This window comes from Hippocampus bargibanti, linkage group LG06, assembly GCF_051943395.1.
Source record: "Hippocampus bargibanti isolate YZ-2025 linkage group LG06, ASM5194339v1, whole genome shotgun sequence".
In the NCBI taxonomy this organism is placed as follows: Eukaryota; Metazoa; Chordata; class Actinopteri; order Syngnathiformes; family Syngnathidae; genus Hippocampus; species Hippocampus bargibanti.
In genome coordinates this window covers 26,867,351-26,885,754 of record NC_142739.1, presented here as the reverse complement: position 1 = coordinate 26,885,754, position 18,404 = coordinate 26,867,351, and the positions used below count along the sequence as shown (strand labels likewise).

At 41.2% G+C, this 18,404-nt stretch overlaps 2 protein-coding genes across 6 annotated transcripts in view; one reads left to right on the top strand and one right to left on the bottom strand.

The window, feature by feature from the left end:
- Positions 1-421: 421 nt before the first annotated feature.
- On the bottom strand, positions 422-15,215 carry LOC148897051 (polycomb protein SCMH1). 2 transcript variants are annotated; one of them, XM_088998176.1, is made up of 16 exons: positions 15,026-15,215; positions 14,413-14,512; positions 12,906-12,978; positions 12,635-12,712; positions 11,259-11,329; positions 10,948-11,182; positions 10,779-10,867; positions 8,850-9,093; positions 7,593-7,831; positions 5,708-5,875; positions 3,855-3,981; positions 3,139-3,339; positions 2,897-3,067; positions 1,790-1,879; positions 1,580-1,713; positions 422-549 (listed from the first exon to the last, which is right to left on the bottom strand). In XM_088998176.1, exons 3-16 carry the CDS (start codon positions 12,928-12,930, stop codon positions 430-432), a joined length of 1,992 nt encoding a protein of 663 aa, XP_088854302.1. In that variant the 5' UTR covers positions 12,931-12,978; positions 14,413-14,512; positions 15,026-15,215; the 3' UTR covers positions 422-429. The 2 variants fall into 2 exon arrangements, with proteins under 2 accessions (XP_088854302.1, XP_088854301.1); XM_088998175.1 differs by having other exon boundaries at positions 8,850-9,096; positions 15,026-15,214.
- Positions 1,627-18,404, top strand: part of LOC148897049 (uncharacterized) — a 121,021-nt gene continuing 104,243 nt past the window's right edge. For 2 of the 4 annotated variants that reach the window (XM_088998177.1, XM_088998178.1), the window contains exon 1: positions 1,627-1,761. In XM_088998177.1, the coding sequence (XP_088854303.1) occupies positions 1,738-1,761 (24 nt within the window). In that variant the 5' untranslated portion in view covers positions 1,627-1,737. Of the gene's footprint in view, positions 1,762-14,530; positions 14,833-18,404 lie in introns of those variants that run through there. The other 2 variants (XR_016115235.1, XR_016115234.1) reach the window with 1 other exon arrangement.

Below are 18,404 nucleotides of genomic sequence, written 5' to 3'. Positions count from 1 at the left end.
AGAAACGACAGATGATGTCAATGACACAATTATTGTAGTTTGTCATTTAGCGACAAAAAGGCCGTAAGTTCATATTTATGGTAGCGTGCGCCTCTTGAGAGACGTTTGTTGTGATTATATCAGTATACATTTTCCAACAAAAAATACATTATATTAAAAGTATAAAAGGTGATAATGTACAGTCAGGTTGTTAAAAAAACATTTTTGATGTGGAATTGTTATTTAAAAAAAAAAAGACGACATATACTGTATATCCCATGCTGCCTTGGGGCTGGATTGTGCTACGTGAAATCAAGCGTCCTCATTGGATGAGGCGGACGTGGTTCCAAAGATGGCGGCCGATATCCGCAAAGAGTCAAAGAGCGCTCTTGGAAGATAGCAAAGACCTTTTGAAGGCAAATTTTTCAGCACATCGGGCTCCTCCTGCGCTCAGGCTCGTTTCAGCCTATCGATGTGAAAGGTGAGCTTGAGGGCGGGGCCAAGTTTCAGGCCCATGTACTTCATCATGGTGTCGCTACGTAACAGCAGCAGCGCCTTACCGTCGATTTCCTGCCGCAAAGGAAATTATAATAATGATACATTTCATTTATAAGCGCCTTTCAAAACTCTCAAGGTCACTTTACAGTCACAGGATAAGTTTTTCTGTAGGTGAACAGCGGCAGCCACACGATCCAGCGTTCACTCAACCCGGAAGTAACTCAAATAGATAGAAAGCTAGCTAATATATAGCTAATAGCTAGATAGCTGGCCAGATAGATAGCTAAATGCTAGCTAATATATAGCCAGCTAGATGGTCAGCTAGACAGCTAATAGATAGCAAAAAGATAGCTAGCTACGTAGCTAGCTAGATTAGCGGCTGACCTTCAAATGACCGAAGAAGCATAGCATAGCAAGCTTTGTTCATGTCACTGCAGGTGTTGTACCTAGAGTGTATAATCACATGTGTCGAGATTGCTAGAGAGCTATTTTGCTAGCTAAGGTTAGCTAAAAGAAGTTTAGCTCCCACCAACATCATCAATTAGATTTTTTTAAAATCATTATTTGCAATACCCTAATATCGCAACCAAAACAAACTAATCGAAATGAACTCATTCACTGCCAGACGATGTGTAAAAATGAGGTCACTTTACACGACAGTCACAGGATCAGTTTTTCTGCGGGTGAGCAGCGGCAGCCACATGCACCAGAACCCAGAAGTAACTCAATAGATAGAAAGCTAGCTAGCTAACAGATAGTCAGCTGGACAGTTAGCTAACTAGCTAGATAGCCATATAACTAATAGATAGCCAGCTACATAGCTAATGAGCTAGCCAGATAGCTAATAGAAAGCAAATAGATAGCAAATGGATAGCCAATAGAGAGCCAGCTAGGCAGCTAGCTAATAGATAACAAATAGATAGCTAGATATGTAGCCAGCTAGATAGCAAGCAGCTCCTATATTTTGCTTTTCGATTTCTTCCTTTCCTTTCCTCTTCCTTTCATCACTTTGCTGCTGTCAAATGTCCATTTCTCCACTACATTGCATGTCCATTGCGCAGTTAACAATTGTCTTCCTTGCCGAAATATATCTGATGCTTACGTGTTTCCTGAACAGGTCGGCGTGCGGCGCCAGCACGGGGTCGATGTCTTTGATATAGCGCATGACGTCGTCGACGCTCCACAAGTCGGGATTCTGGCCGGTGGACTTGGTGGTCTCCCCAAAACAACTCGATCCTTAAAAGGACCATCGGCATCAACATGTTGCAGGAAACGGACAAACAGGCAGGTACTCGCGAATGGGCGTATTTACCAGATGAGCTGGCGCGATGCGCGCGGACGGTCGACGTTGGCGTCAACGGGGAGAGGGCGCTCGTCTTTAAGTGTTCTAACGTCGGCTTCCCTGATCAACACACAGCAATATTCAGTGATTAACTCATTCACTGCCAGACATGTGCAAAAACGTGTCCACTACGGTGCCAGGGTTTTTCTTTACAGTCACAGGATAAGTTTTTCTGCGGTTGCGCAGCGGCAGCCACATGAGCCCGCGTTTACTCAACCTGGAATAACTCAGATAGAAAGTTAGCTAGCTGGCTAATAGATAACTAATAAATAGATAGCTAGCTAATAGATAGCTAGTTGGGTAGCCAGCTAGATAGCTAGTTAGCAAATAGATATCAAATAGATATGTAGCAAGGTGGCCAGCTAGATAGCCAGCTAAATAGGTAGCTAATAAATAACTAATAGATATCCAGCTAGCAACATACCTAATAGAAAGAAACTATATAGCTAGCTAGGTAGCCAGCTAGCTAGCTAGATAATAGATAGCCGACGAGAGAGCTAGCCAGCTAGCTAATAGATAGCCAGCTAGGTAGCTAGCTAGATAGCAAGCTCCATAGCTAGATAGCTCAAGTGAAGCAACACGATGTCAACAAGTTATATCGAAAGAATGCGAAGCTTGTGAGTATTGTCATATCTCTGATGTTTTGGGTGGCGAGGGGAGCTTTGAGACGAACGTGGTAAAAAATTGGTTGCTAGAAAAATCTCTGCCTTGAAATGAAAATGAATCATTTTCAAATCATGTTTTTGGTCTTAGGAACCAATGTTTGGCCACTTTCATGTTTCCAGTGGGGCATTTATTTGTGACGGACAGGCTCACTCAGCAACAGGTGTCAATCCTTCTTTCCTACTGAGCCACACGGAATAGTTTAAAAGATGCCCATGGTTTTGGAGGCTTTTAAAAAAGAAAAAAAAAACCTTTTATGGAATTACTGCAAAGCGGAGTGGGAGGAGTTTCAAGTTTGAGGTAAATAATTTTGAACTTACTTCCATCATCACATGCTAGCATCTCAAATTTGTGCTTACAAGAAGGGTGAAAAATGGCTGCTGTCAATTAGCTGTCAGATGAAGTAATGCGCACCTGTAATGAAAGTGCGCCTGTCGTAATGCATGCTTTCTCTGGCCACGGGTTGACTGCCAAAAAGCGGGTCGCAGTGTAGATTATGGCAGAGCTTTTCCAGGAAACGGAGAACGTAGGTGACGCTGCTAGCGGTGGGCAACGTTAGCGTGTGCTGCTGTTTCTCGAAGAAAGCTGCAAGCACAAACGCACCCGTGAATTTATTCCATCGATATTTTGGGTTGGAGGGTGAAAATGAACGTCACCTGAAATAACTTCACCACCATGGCCGGGTTTAAGGCAGGAGAAGACGCTGGCCTGGTTGTGGGCCGAGTCAACGCAGGCTTGGACGCATTGCTGGAGGACAGAGGACGCCTGGGCGGGTCCGAAGTGGTCCGGCAGCTGCTGGATGCGTTGCTGGTTCAAATGGGGACCGACCTTGCCGTATTTGTTTAGGTAGACGCATACTAGGGGGGACGGGAAAAAAGATGGTGAGGTTGTGGTTGACAGCAGCTTTGTGGGATCAGAGAAAAAAATCGTGTTGTTTTGGCGCCATCTTGGAGTGAAGGCACTATGTTGAAGTGAGTTTGGGAGGGTCATGTAGTTTTTTTTTTCAGTCACGTGCCGATTTTCGCTTTGACTGAGATTTCTGTCCTGTTCGCCCATAAAAACAAAATACAGGTAACATCCGACTTACGACCAAGTTCCGTTCCGACCAAACAGTCGTAAGTCAAAATCCATTCAAAATGTTAATAGCGACTCAGAGGCGAAATGACTCGCAAATTCCCCCTTCTGGTGCAGTCACACAGTCGATTGCTGTGCGAGAGTGAGATGCCGGCTGGCCAAAATTGTTGTACGCGTTGCGGTGCCAGGCGTAAAATTAACATTTAAAAAATAGGGTCCGGAGGTCATGGTCGTAAGTACGGGTGGTCGTAAATCGGATGTCACCTGTATAGTGATGGATGTAAATTAATTTTGGTACCTGTCGGTGCCTGGAGTGCAAATTTAGGAATGGTGGCATTGTCGAGGGGCACAGTACTGGTGTCGGGCTCCGGAGTGCTGCTGGTGGGAGACGTGGGGACAGGATGAGGTACCGGGCGAGGTTTTCTCTGGACACAGAAGCATGACAACGTTTGGACATAGCTTAAAAAAAATACAGTAAAGTCTCGTTATATCGATATTCTCGGGAGTCCGAAAAATATCGATATAACCGGGACTATCGATATATCCGACCCTGCGCGCATGTAATTTTCTCCTTGCGTGCATAGAAATAGTATCGTAATAAGCGGTACTATCGATATAACCAATATCGATATAACGAGACTTTACTGTATATACAATAACTCAGAAGGATAACGTGAGTTTTTTTATTCGTGCAGTCTGTTGCTGTTGTTTCACTTTGCTTTTTCAACAATATTTTCATGATTGCTGTGGTCCATCGTCAAAGCAAATTGATTATGTTTTGGGGTTTATTGATTCATGAAATAAATCCATAAATATAGCATTTTGCAAACATCAGCTTTTACTTTGGCAAACAACAAGCCAAATAGCTAAATTAATCAGTTACTGCTTCACTTGCATGTATTTATTTTTAATTTTTAATCACTAAACCAAATCCGGCCCACCATAACATTTTTTTTCAGCCCGCGAAAGCAAATCAAAAATATTTAAATACAGTAAAGTCTCGTTATATCGATATCGGATATATCGATAGTCCCGGTTATATCGATATTTTTTCGGACTCCCTTGAATATCGATATAACGAGACTTTACTGTATTTAAATTGCAAACATGTATGCTTTGCTCATCAGGACTATTTGAATCATATTCATAACTGGATGTGTAACAAGAAAGCATATTCTCCGAATCTGAAGCCATTGTTTTGATTCACCAGCAATTCAAGACGTCTTGGCATGATGTCACGAAAGGGGGACGGGACTTTCTGAAAATGCCCAATTCGCAGCTCAATTTTTTTGCAGATTTTGGACACTTCAAGTCATTGTTATTGGTGTTTTGCATTTGACTAAAAATATCATACTGCATGTTTTGGGTATTTTAGATGCTGTAAAACGTTTTTCTGGTGTCAGTTAGGAAACAAAAAAAATGGTGTCGGTTGTCCTTTGAAGCGCTATATAAATCCATATGTATTGTATTGTATTTGATACAGCTGCCCCCATTTGAAGCTCAGATAACTCTAGATCCATATCACTTAGGAATTAAGTCTTTTTGTCTGATGAAAGAAGAGTTTATGTAGTTCTACAACTCAATATTCTGTCGGTCCAGCAATTTGAGTGAAAATGACAAAAACCATGGCAGTGGAGTGGACACATTTTTGCACATCGTCTGGCAGTGAATGAGGTAATTGATTAATTTGTTTTTGCATAGTTTTGCGATATAACTGCAAAGTAAAAATGACTGGTGATTGTTCACGCGTCGCATGAGAAACGGCGGCTACAAAGTAAAGCTACAGGCCAAGAAATCAATCAAATACAGTAAAGTCTCGTTCTATCGATATTCAAGGGAGTCGAAAAAATATCGATATAACCGGGACTATCGATATATCCGACCCTGTTTGCATGTAATTTTCTCCGTGCGTGCATAGAAATAGTATCGATATAACCGGGACTATCGATATATCCGATATCGATATAACGAGACTTTACTGTATTGGCAAAGCTATCCGGTTGGCAGCTTCGACAATTGCTCTCTGGTGGCTCTGTTATTACCGTGACTGTTCGATGGCCACTTTTACGATTTGTTTGCCAGCTCGCGAAGTGGAAGCGTCACGCAGAAAACAATCTGCTGCACAAAAGCGACGAGGTGCCTAAACGCTACCTTGCTGCCAGGCTTTGGCCCTCTTTTCTTTGGAATCTTGACGGGTGCGTCCCGCGTCTGTGCCCAGTTGACCGCCACTCTGCCGCGGGTTCGTCCCGGAGCCGTCGTAGGCCGACCAGGCCCGGCCGTGGCTTCTGGTAGGAAGCCGGCTCTCTTGACCCAGCCCAACTGCAAAGACGTGGTGGGGAAAGCAGGTTGACGGTGGGGAATAACGGAGGCGGTAGCGGCAAAAACGAAGTTGACTTGCAATATGATACCGCAAAACAACAATAATAATAATAATAATAATAATACATTTCATTTACAAGCGCCTTTCAAAACTCTCAAGGTCACTTTACAGGATAAGTTTTTCAGCGGGTGAGCAGCGGCAGCCACACGCGCTATCGTTCACTCTACCCGGAAGTAACTCAAATAGATAGAAAGCTAGCTAACTAGCCAACAGATACCTAGCTAGATAGCCAGCCAGATAGCTCTTAGATAGCAAATAGCTAGCTAGCTAATAATAATAATAATACATTACATTTTAAGTGCCTTTCAAAGCTCTCAAGGACACTACGGTCACAGACAAGCATAGGTACTATAAAAAATAAAATACAATCACAAATAGAATTCAATAAATAAAATACAATTATAAATAGAAACAAGAGAGAGAGAGCTACACAGAAAATGCAATTTTAAATAGGTGGGGTTTGAGATGGGACTTGAAGGTGTATAATAATAATAATAATAAACATTCATGTCAGCACTGAGAGCTACGCTAAAAGCTAACTTACAAATTTCTCAATACAACGTTTATGTTAGGATTTCACTACAAATATGACAAAACCATAAAACCTCACACTTACCAAAGATGCTGATTATAGAGGAATACTACTACTACTACTAATAATAATAATAATACAATTAATTGATAAGCACCTTTCAAAACTTTCAAGGTCACTTTAGTCACATGATAGGTTTTTCTGTGGACGAGCAGTGGCAGCCACACGTGCCAGCGTTCACTCAACCCGAGAGTAACTCAAATAGATAGAAAGCTAGCTAATATATAGCTAATAGCTAGCTAGATAGCTAATAGCTAGCTAATATATAGCCAGCTAGTCAGCTAGACAGCTAATAGATAGCTAGCTAGGTAGCTAGCTAGATTAGCAGCTGACCTTCAAATGACTCAAGAAGCATAGCATAGCAAGCTTTGTTCATGCCACTGCAGGCGTTGTACCGAGCGTGCATAATTGCATGTGTTGAGATTTCGAGAGAGCTATTTTGCTAGCGAACGTTAGGTACAAAAAGTTTAGCTCCCACCAACATCATCAATTAGATTTTTTTTAAATCATTATTTATAATATCGCAAGCAAAACAAACTCATCAAAATTAACTCATTCACTGCCAGACGATGTGCAAAAATGTGTCCACGCAAATGCCAGGGTTTTTGTCATTTTCACTCAACTTGTAAGACCCACAGAATATTGAGTTTTAGGGCGATATGAAAATTCAATGCAGCGTAAGAAACCTTTCATCAAACGAAAAGAGTTAATTCCTAAGTTAAATGGGTCTGGAGTTATCTGAGCTTGAAATGGGGGTGGCTGTACAAAATACAATACGATACATTGATTTATATAGCGCTTTAACAACAGCGGAAGCTATAACAAAGCGCGAGCATGGACAAGAGGCAAATGCTGCCCCGTCGTGGAAGGGAAAAACACGGCCAGAGGTCTGACAGCGCTTTATCGGCACCCCCGCAATGGCGCTCCATGTCACATTTTTCAATTCCCGAATAGGTTCAGAAATGGCAGCGAATGAGTTAAGACAATAGAAAGTATTTTTTTTTTCTGTACATTTTAGGTTGTAGATGCTAACCAGCCAGGAAATTCGAGCGTCTACAACCAACCTTACGTCCCGGTTTGGGTCCTCGTTTCTTGGGGATCTTAACAGGCTCCGGACTTTTGCCCGACTGGATGCTCGGAGGTCCCAAAGCCGAGGTCTTCTGACTCCAAGACCCCTTTACTTTTCTCCTTCCGGGTTTGCGGCCCCTTTGACTGCCGCTTTTGCTCACCGCGGTGGGCGTGTGCACGGCCGAGGTCTCGACGGTGCCTTCCGTTAGCGGTCCGATGGTCTTTGGCATCACAGCTGTTATGGTAGACAGAAATAACAGCTTATAATCAGCCACACGCATGTGTGGCTGCCGCGGCTCGAACACAGAAAAATTCATCCTGCGACTGTAAAGTGTCTTTGAGTTTTGAAAGGCGCTTATAAATGAAATGTATTCTTAAAATCCAAAAGGTGGTCCTCTCCCTCATAATCAAAATAAATGGAGCGACCCCGACGAATCTTTTTCGTCTACTCAAAAGCTGTGCTGATTTCAATTCCAAAGGGAACAACAGCGCCACCAAGTACGATATTTTGTTCGTTATCTGTTTTCAAATCCGATGATCGCAGTTGAGCTCAGCGAGAGCGACTTTCAGGGGTTGTTCGAAACGGTTGGATTCTAGTTCACAGATATAAACATGAATTTGATGGGGACAATAATAATAATAATAATAATAATAATAAATTTAATTTATAAGCGCCTTTCAAAACTCTCAAGGTCACTTTACAGTCACAGGATAGTTTTTCTGTGGGTGAGCAGCGGCAGCCACATGCGCCAGAGTTCAATCAACCCCAAAGTAACTCAAATAGATAGAAAACTAGCTAGCTAGCTCATGGATGTCAAATAAATAGCTAATAGATAGCCAGATAGCCAACAGCTAGCCAGCTTACAGCCAGTCAGCTAGACAGCTAATAGCTAGCTAGCTAGCTAATGGAGAGCAAATAAATAGCGAATGGATAGCCAACAGCTAGACAGCTTACAGCCAGCGAGCTAGACGGCTAATAGCTAGCCCGCTAGCTAATGGATAGAATGTCAACACAAGTCAGATTTCTGATGACAAACACCAAAATAGAAATAGCAGAATAGTATAATGTGTAGCATTTTCTCCATTTTTAATAGCTCAAAAAATATTCCAGGATTTTATCAGGGTTTATCCCAATAAATAGTATGACCCAGGAAATGATTCCATTTCAAATATTTCTGATTGGGATTTCTTTAACAGAATTTTCTCGTGGTCTAATTAGCATACATTGAAATCAAAGTTTCTCAGGAGCGCACCTTTTGTTCCGGGCGGCTGCAAGTTGTCGCCGGTGCGTGCGCACCAGCCAACAGGGAATATGTCGCGCGAGTCGTAGCGGCAGTAGTAGTCGAAGGCCCCACGCCAGCCGTCAAAAGTGACCTGCACCTCCACTCCGCGTAGGGCGCCCACAGTCGCCGGGCAGATGAAATGTGGGTTTTTGCGGTCCACCGCCTCGAGTTTCATGCCCACTTGGAAGGAGTTTTGCTCTGGGGCCGGGGGCTCCTGCTGCGGCGGGAAGAAAAATGTTCATGGTGTGGAATATATCGTGCAAGCTTTTAAACTCAGAAAGGGAAATATTTATTTACATTTTTGTTAACTTTATCATAGATGCTGCTGACTTTGTTTTGGAATTAAAAATAAGATCAGTGAAATTTTAACATGACATTTATTTTGACATTTTTGCATGTTATTTATTGTGGAGAATAATTTTATTATTTTCATTTAACTTTTTAAGAGATGCTGGCAGCACATGTTAAAAATTAAAAACAAAAATGATTACTGTCTACAAAAAAATAGCTATTTTTAAAATGTAATCTAAATAGACATATCAAGAAAGTAAGTTTTTTTAACTTTGATATATTTTCCTTTTTTTTCTTAAATATTGGCTGTAAATTGGGTATTGACCCTGAAAAAAAACATATTTTATCTTCCTGCTATGATTTATTAACCTGTTAAAATTCCCCCACGCCCAAAAAAAAAACTATTTTTAATCTAAATAGACGCATCAACAAAGTTAATTTGGGTGTTTTTTTTATATTTTGTAAAATATATTTGATGATAAGTGTTTCTTTTTTTGAGAAAGTTAAAAAAAAGAAAAATATTGCCTCCAAATTGGATATTGGCCCTGAAAAAAAAACGATGCGATCTATAACGCACTTAAGTTTCTGTGTTTTTAATTTTTGTAATATTTTTTAAAAATATATTTCATTATATATTTTTCCTTTTTTGATAAAGTTAAAAAGAAAAAGACAGAAAAACATGGGCTCCAAATTGGGTATTGGCTATGAAAAAAAAACTTACAAACAAACCAAAAAAAAAACATAGCGGTCTATCTTTAGCCCGTGGCAATGTTTTATCTTGTTACGATTTATTAACATGTTAAAATTAAAAATAATAACATTTTAAATCTAAATAGATGCATCAACAAAGTTAAGTTTTGGTGTGTTTTTTTTATTTATTTTTTAAATATATTTGATGATATATTGTTTCTTTTTTGAGAAAGTTAAAATGAAAAAACTAAGACAAATATGGGTTCCAAATTGGGTATTGGCCCTGAAAAAAATGTTGCGATCTATCTGGAGCTCATGCTAATGTTTTGTCTTTCTGTTACGATTCATTAACATGTTAAAATTTTAACAAAAAAAAAAAAATCGACATTTTTAATCTAAATAGACGCATCAACAGTTAAGTTTTGGTGTTTTTATTTTTTTTAATATAATTAAACCTATATTTTTCCTTTTTTGAGAAAGTTAAAAAGAAAAATATCAGCTCCAAATTGGGTATTGGCCCTGGAAAAAAACCCAGTGTTTTATCGTTCTGTTACAATTTATTAAGATGTTAAAAAAAAAACATTTTTAATCTAAATATACGCATCAACAAAGTTACGTTTTGGTGTTTTTATTTTTAAAAATATATTTAATTGTATATTTTCCCTTTTTTTTTGGAGAAAGTTAAAAAGAGTAAAATATTGTCTCCAAATTGGATATTGGCCCTGGAAAAAAAAAATGTTGCGGTCTATCTCGCACTCATGCCAATGTTTTGTCTTTCTGTTACGATTTATTAAAAGCGATTTATTTATTTTCAAGATGGTGGGAAGGAAACCCCACTTCTAAAGTAACAACAAGAGCGAAAAAAAACAGAGTTCAACTATTTGAGGACCTGCGTGTGAGTCATGTAGAGTTAGTTACCTTGTGAAAGATGCGCGGCGGTGCCATCTCAGCGCCATTTAGTGTCTTCAGAAGAAACAAGGGCCAGGAGGATGCGTTTAGACGGAAACCTGAGCCGTGAATTTGCAGAATTTGAGCTCTTCCAAACCACAATCAATCCTAGCCAATGTCAGCGTAGCGGTCTCTTTACCAAGCGGTGGTTGCAACATCCCGCCGCTCTTCTCACAGTTGCCAATGGGCTGGATCTCGGACGAATCCACCAGGCGCCAGAAATCGTTCTTGTTGTCGGAGCCGTCGAGGCGCAAACGCAGCCGCGACCCCGTCAGGCCCACCACGGTGGCGATGCAGGTGGACGTGGTGTTGCGGGGGTCTTGGGCTTCCAGCTTCATTCCGGCTTTGAACTCGTTCAATGGCGGCGAGAGGCTCTAGAGGGGTTGTGGATTGAGACGTGGGTGTAGTAGATGGTTTTTCTGCACGCCAAGATGGGTTATTATCGCTTACCTGACGGAAGCAGGACGCGGGTGCTGCGCTGGCGCCCGTCTCTTTGAGGTACTTCTCCCAACTGAAATGGCCTGCGTGGAAAGAAATACAATTCAAACATCAATTTCAACCATTTTGGACCTAATTTCTGTTATAGCTGATCGTACTTCAGAGAGTAACTAACTCCAAAGGTCAACAGTGCCCCCACATTATGTCGCTGACTTTTATGGACATCCGTAATTATCTTTGGCAAATTAACTCATTCACTGTCAGACAATGTGCAAAAAAAAAATTGTCATTTTTTGTCAGTTTTTGTCATTTTCACTCAAATTGCAGACCCACAGAATATTGAGTTTTATGAGGACATAAACATTCAATTTAGTGTAAGAAACCTTTGACTTTTCTATCATCAGAAAACAATAGTTAATTCCTAAATTATATTGGTATTGAGTTATCTGAGCTTGAAATGGGGGCGGCTGTCCAAAATACAGGGTGACCCAAAAAGATGCATACCCATGACAGATTGAGCTGTTGTTAAAGTGCTATATAAATCAATATGTATTGTATTATACTATATTATCGTACAGGGTGACCCAAAAAGATGCGTACCCATGAAAATTTTAATTGTGGCTTTGATTAAAAAGCTATGAATTTCAGATTACAACCAGACATTATTCAGTTTATGAAAGACCATTCACCACAGTTTCAGCTATTTCTGTGAATTTTTCATCAATTTATGGCTTTCCCCAGATGTGTTCCAAATGTCCACCATTTCGTTGCAAGCAAACCTGTACTCGTCTGATAAAGTTGTCAATCACTTTAACACACTCCTCTTTCGGGAAGGTGACCCAAAAAGATGCCTCCTACTGAGTCCCTTACTGCAGCAATGTTTACTCCCGAAAGAGGAGTTTGTAAAAGTGATTGACAACTTTGTCTGACGAGTACAGGTTTGCTTGCAAAGAAATAGTGGTCATTTGGAACACATCTTGGGAAAGCCATAAATTGACTAAAAATTGTCAGAAATAGCTGAAACTCTGGTGAATGGTCTTCCATAAACTGCATAATGTGTCGTTGTAATTTGAAATGAATAGCTTTTTAATCAAAGCCACAATTAAAATGTTCATGGGTACGCATCTTTTTGGGTCACCCTGTACGATAATATAGTATAATACAATACATATTGATTTATATAGCACTTTAACAACAGCTGAATCAGTAACAAAGCACTAACATGGACAAAAGGGAAATTTTGCCCCCTCGTTGAAGGTAAAAACATGGCCGGCCGGAGGTTTGACCAGCGCTTTATCGGCACCCCCGCAAGAAAAACCGGGAATGGCACTCCACGTCACATTTTTCAATTACCGAATAAATTCAGCGAATCAGTTAAGAAGAAGTACCTTGAAACAGGGAAGGCAACCGTGAAGGCCGTCCACTCCGAGCGTGCTTGATCTTTCTTGCATCTTTCCACTCTATAGCTAAAAAAAAGGTTTTGACAGGAAAATAAATCCATCAACTAGAGTAGTTCCTGTCAGTCAATATCTAATATGAGCAGCATTTGAAAAAAAAAAAAAACTCAATTGAAAATGTCCTAACAGATTTCAAATGCATCGGCGACAAGCTTGTGAATAAATAGTACATCTTTTGAATGACACAATAATAACACGCTACCTTTCTGCGGCACGGGCTTCCTCATGCTCCACTGCGACGGAACAATCTCAGGATATGAAAGTGGCTGATCACCCTATAGATTAAAAATAAAACATCTTAGCTTTCCTTGAAATTTGAAAACATGTATACAAATGGGGTTGTACTGCTGCATTAAAGGCGATGTTTCTAATAATTAAAGGACAACCGACGTCTCCGGACAAGTTGTGTCCATAATTTGTAAAATGTCTTCAAATGACTTCTACTGAGCGTATTTTACAAAGATTCCACCGCATATAGCTATATTTTACGTTTTAAGACTCGCGCTGAATATTCAGGAAGTCTTGTTTTTGAGTTAGTGACGAGTCCGTACGTTACATCACGAAAGGAACGCCCCTGCCCGAAAAAATGACGCATTGTAGCAGTCCTTTCATCACGTCAACGTATTTTGCTGTACTTGTTTGGTCTGGAGACCTCGTGCTGCACCCAAAAGCCACCAGAAGAGGGCGTCCAAGCTCCATGTAAGGAATTTATCAGCCTGTGGAAACGGAGGTGGCCACAGGAGGTCGCCATTTTGTGCCTCTTTCGTTGAGACATCTCCCCTCAATGTTGCCTCATAATGGCACGGAATAAATTCTTTAATCGATTGCAAACATGTATGCTTTCCTCTTCAGAACTATTTGAATCATATTCATAACTGCATGTGTAACAAGAAAGCCTATACTCCGAATCTGAAGCCATTGTTTTGATTCACAAGCAATGCAAGACGTCTTGGTGTGACGTCACGAACTGGGGGCGGGACTTTCTGAAAATGCCCAATTCGCAGCTCAATTTTTTGCAGATTTTGGACACTTGAAGTCATTTTTATTGGTGTTTTGCATTTGAATCTTTTGGCTCCTAAATAGCTCCTTGATTTTTTTTGTGCCTTAAATTAATTAACTACCAAAAATCATGTATAATTATGTGAAAAACGAATTACTCATGTAAAAAATACACTATATCAAATATTTGTATTTATATGGCATATGTGCACAGTTAGTGGATGCTAACTTTCACTTTCCCTGTGGTTATTCTGCTCTGACGATCAGCTGTCACTAATTTGCTTTTCATATTAATAATGCTGTCATACCAACGACTAAAAAAAAATCATTGAATAATAATAACAGCATAATGTGATCACATTTGTCCACCTGTCTACCCTAACTCCCCCCCCCCCCACACACACACACACACTGCTGCTTGTGTCTGTAATTCTCCCCTCCCTCCTCTACCACTCTAGACCAATCACATGCGGCTTTAACTGAAGACTGGGGGCGGGGAATAGAGGGGTAAAAAGTCGGCTCCCATTTCTGGCTCCTTGTTAGGAACTGGCTCTCTTCATTCACTTCAGAGAGCCAGTTCTAAGAACCGGCTCGTTCGCGAACGACACATCACCAGTGGCGACCCGAAGAAGAGGTGGAGAATACCCACAACAATGAATTCGAATCTTATCCCCCCCCCAATAATACGACACAAATCTGCACCGACTTACCTTAGAAGTTCATGACCGCTAAGCGATGTTATCTTCCCACCAGACCGGGCTTGTTTTCCACACAAGTGCGCCTTTTTCTTCTGTCCAAGCGAGCCGCCACCTTCCAAGACGACGAATGACAAAATAGCGACATGAACGTGGTCTTCAACTTCACTTTTCACTCACGCCCCCAACCCCCCCGGCCGCCCGGAGCCTCGAATCGACCAGAAAAACGAACCGCACTGTTCGGTTGGCTTGGGTCGCCCACGTTAGTGACGCGCAGACGGCAGACGCGCGGCGCATCATTCGAAGTACAAAAGCCTCCTCCCTCCTTCTCGCTTTTCCCCCACCGAGACACACTCGCCAAGGAGTCCAGCCAGCTCGGCTTGTCTGGCGGCGTTGCTAGTCGGTAGCTCGGCTAACCAACACCACCGCTACAGTGTAAGTCCCATAAAAAAGGCTGTTCGTGAAACGTCACAGTACTTGACGTGTTATGACAAACACATACGCGCTAATGCAAGCAATCGAGGGTAGGTGGCTAACTAGCTTAGCATGCTAAACGCTAGCTCGTTGTTGACCTTATTTAAGAAAAAATCTATATCCATGATGGCAATGCGGACAATAAGAAGTGTACCAGGCACACTTTCGGAGGCGGTCGCGTTTGCTTTTACGGGCTCCGTGACGTTCGTCGTGCACCCCGAAAGAAGACGCAGCTGTCAAGTCTTGTTTGGAGACGTGTGCTGGCTTTGTAGCGTGTTGTTGTTGCCAAGGAGTTACCGCCACGCCGCCATTTTTGCGACTGGATGTCGATTGGGGTTGAGTGTTGGAGGCGGGTGACGAGGTCTGGGGGGCTTTTCCAGGCGAGTACGCGAGACACTGCAAGATGGTCAGAAGAACATATAGCACAACCCAGTGGCCAAAACGTAGTACAACACTAAGAACAACGTACAGGAGAGATGAACCAGTTTTTTCATTTAATTCGTTATTATTTTATGAATGTATATATGTAAAACATCCATCCATTATCCATACCGCTTTTTTCCTCGTTAGGGTGGCGGGGGGTGATGGAGCCTATCCCTTCTTCTTTTCCTTTCGGCTTTTCCATTGAAGGGGTCGCCACAGTGAATCAGTGCCCTCCATCTTCAGAGGTTTTATTTACAGTAAAGTCTCGGATATATCGATAGTCCCGGTTATATCGATACTATTTCTATGCACGCACTGAGAAAATTACATGCAAACAGGGTCAGTTATATCGATATTTTTTCGGACTCCCTTGAATATCGATATAACGAGACTTTACTGTATTTGTTTTGGCCAAGCTTTTACGCTGGATGCCCTTCCTGACACAACCCTCTGTATTCATCCGGGCCAGCACAAGAAGACACTGGCTTATAAAAATACATTTCATTTCTAAGTGCCTTTCAAGGTCACTTTTTAAGTTTTTTTTTTTTTTGTGGGTCAGCAGCGGCAGCCACACACGCCAGCGTTAACTCAACCCGGAAGTAACTCAAATAGATAGAAAGCTAGATAGCTAGCCAACAGATAGCTAATAACTAGCTAGCTAGATAGCTATCCACCAAGCTATATCGCTATATTGCTAATAGATAGCTAGCTAGATAGCTTGCCACGTTTGGTATCCTACGGACAAGAAGCCATAAATCCATAAATGTGCAAACCAATATTAGCATGTAGCCACATTGAGCAAACAGCTGCTGCTATAGGCGATGACACTATAACAACAATAGTTACGAGACCTGTTGTTGCTCAATATGACTTCACATATAAGGCGCAACTGCGTATAAGGCGCCGGGTTATCTTTTCAAGAAAATCAAGGCTTTTGCCCCGTTGTGGCTACAGAACAAGCAGCTATATGCACTTAATAAAGATGAAAATGCTCAGTAAAAGGCTCCCAAACACAAAATGGTCATTGGCACAGCAACATTCAAAAAAGCAAAACTATACTCACCATTTTGATGCCAATGCTCTGACAATATAATGATATTTGTAAATTCTTTTACGTGTTAAAAACTGTTGAAATTATGATGACAATTATTACGGTATTTAAAATCAAATACAGTAAAGTCTCGTTATATCGATATCGGATATATCGATAGTCCCGGTTATATCGATACTATTTCTATGCACGCACGGAGAAAATTACATGCAAACAGGGTCGGATATATCGATAGTCCCGGTTATATCGATATTTTTTCGGACTCCCTTGAATATCGATATAACGAGACTTTACTGTATATGCCATATAAATGCCAGATAAAATTTGGTTCTTCAGAAAAGTAGTTTCGTCATGTCAGACGTCTTGCTTGCCTAAAAATACTCCTCTCGGAACTAAATCTTTCAGGACCAAATCTTTCCCTGCTGTCTTATATTCCAAATTGAAAAAAATCCCTTCAAAAAAGATTGTGGGGGTGGCATAAAATCCAATACCTGGATATAAAAAAATATTGGTAGGTAAAAATGTATGTGAATATTATATGCAGTGCAGACTTTTAATATCACTGATCACCACTAGATGACAAGCATATTAGTTGCCCAATATTTTTTCTTTTGTTGACATGGATGATATGCAAGATGAACACGGTACCTCAATAATATTACAATTTAGAGTGAGTCGCTGTGTATTTTATATGTTATATAACATTAACTACAATAAAAGGTTTTTGTATGTATGCACCTACAGTAAAGTCTCGTTATATCGATATCGGTTATATCGATAGTACCGCTTATTGCGATACTATTTCTATGAACGCAAGGAGAAAATTACATGCGTGCAGGGTCGGATATATCGATAGTCCTGGATATATCGATATTTTTTCGGACTCCCGAGAATATTGATATAACGAGACTTTACTGTATTACCATGATAATTTTTGGTTTTTGTTTTTTGTGCTGAACCGACACCCCCACTCTACTTGTGTGTGTAATGGTCAGGGTTGCTGTGCTGTGCTGGGCAGGCCATGGCCCCCCCGTGACCCCCCCCCCCCCACACACACATTCCACCTCGTAGGCCAGTCAATTATGTTCGGTTTCACACGGTGAAAAGGGTTAATTGGCAGTGCCCACGCGCCTGATTGGACCTGTTTCACGCCTGTCGGCCTTCATCGCTTCAAAGGAAGCCATCCCACCCCCACTCCCTCCACGTCCACCGGGAGATCGTTATTAGAGAAATCACGCAGTCACACTCCTGGTGGACATTTCACGCAATGTTCTTAAAAAAGGTGGCCGCCTAATCGGGCGAGTCTTCTCCTGTTGAGACGCGAGCTCAGTTATGTTCTCTATTGGCCGCTAGGGGTCAGTGCTGCTTCGATTAAGCCTCGTTCTCACTCCTGTCTCATTATCATCATCATCATCATCGTCGTGGCTTTCCTCTGAGACGCCACATAATCCATCGCGGCACATTGTTCTGTCATTTCAAATCACTCGTTAAATCCGAATAACGATCGTCTTCTTTCATGATGTAATATTTATGCCGTCTTTTTCTCTTTCTTTTTATTTTTGAAGTTGATTTTGTCTTTTGAGAGTGGCTCATTGTCAAGTTTCCCTCCAGTGTTATTGTGCGCTTGTCTCTGACTAAGTCCATGTGATCTTAGTTCTTTATGAATAAGGAATAAGCCACAAAGCAATCGGCACCCAACTCCATTATGGCCGCCAAACAAGTTCGTTAGAGCCAATTAACGACGCGGACAATGGAGCCTTGCTCAGCGGTTGTTTCTTTGATGAAGCGCGGCGCTTTCAAGATATATGTTGGGTTTATAAGTCTTACAAAGGTGCTTTTGAAAGCTTGTAGTTTGAACAAGCTTCTCAATATTGTCTGCCTTCTGGAGAATTTCAGGGGGATTCATAATCATTTTGCCCTGGCCCTAATTGGTCGTCAGTCAATCCACGTTCACATTTTGATAAATTAAATTCTCACCTGCAGTAAGATCCATAACTATCAAGACATGGATACAATTTTAAGAGTTACATAATTCCTAAATCATATGGTTGAAAGCTTG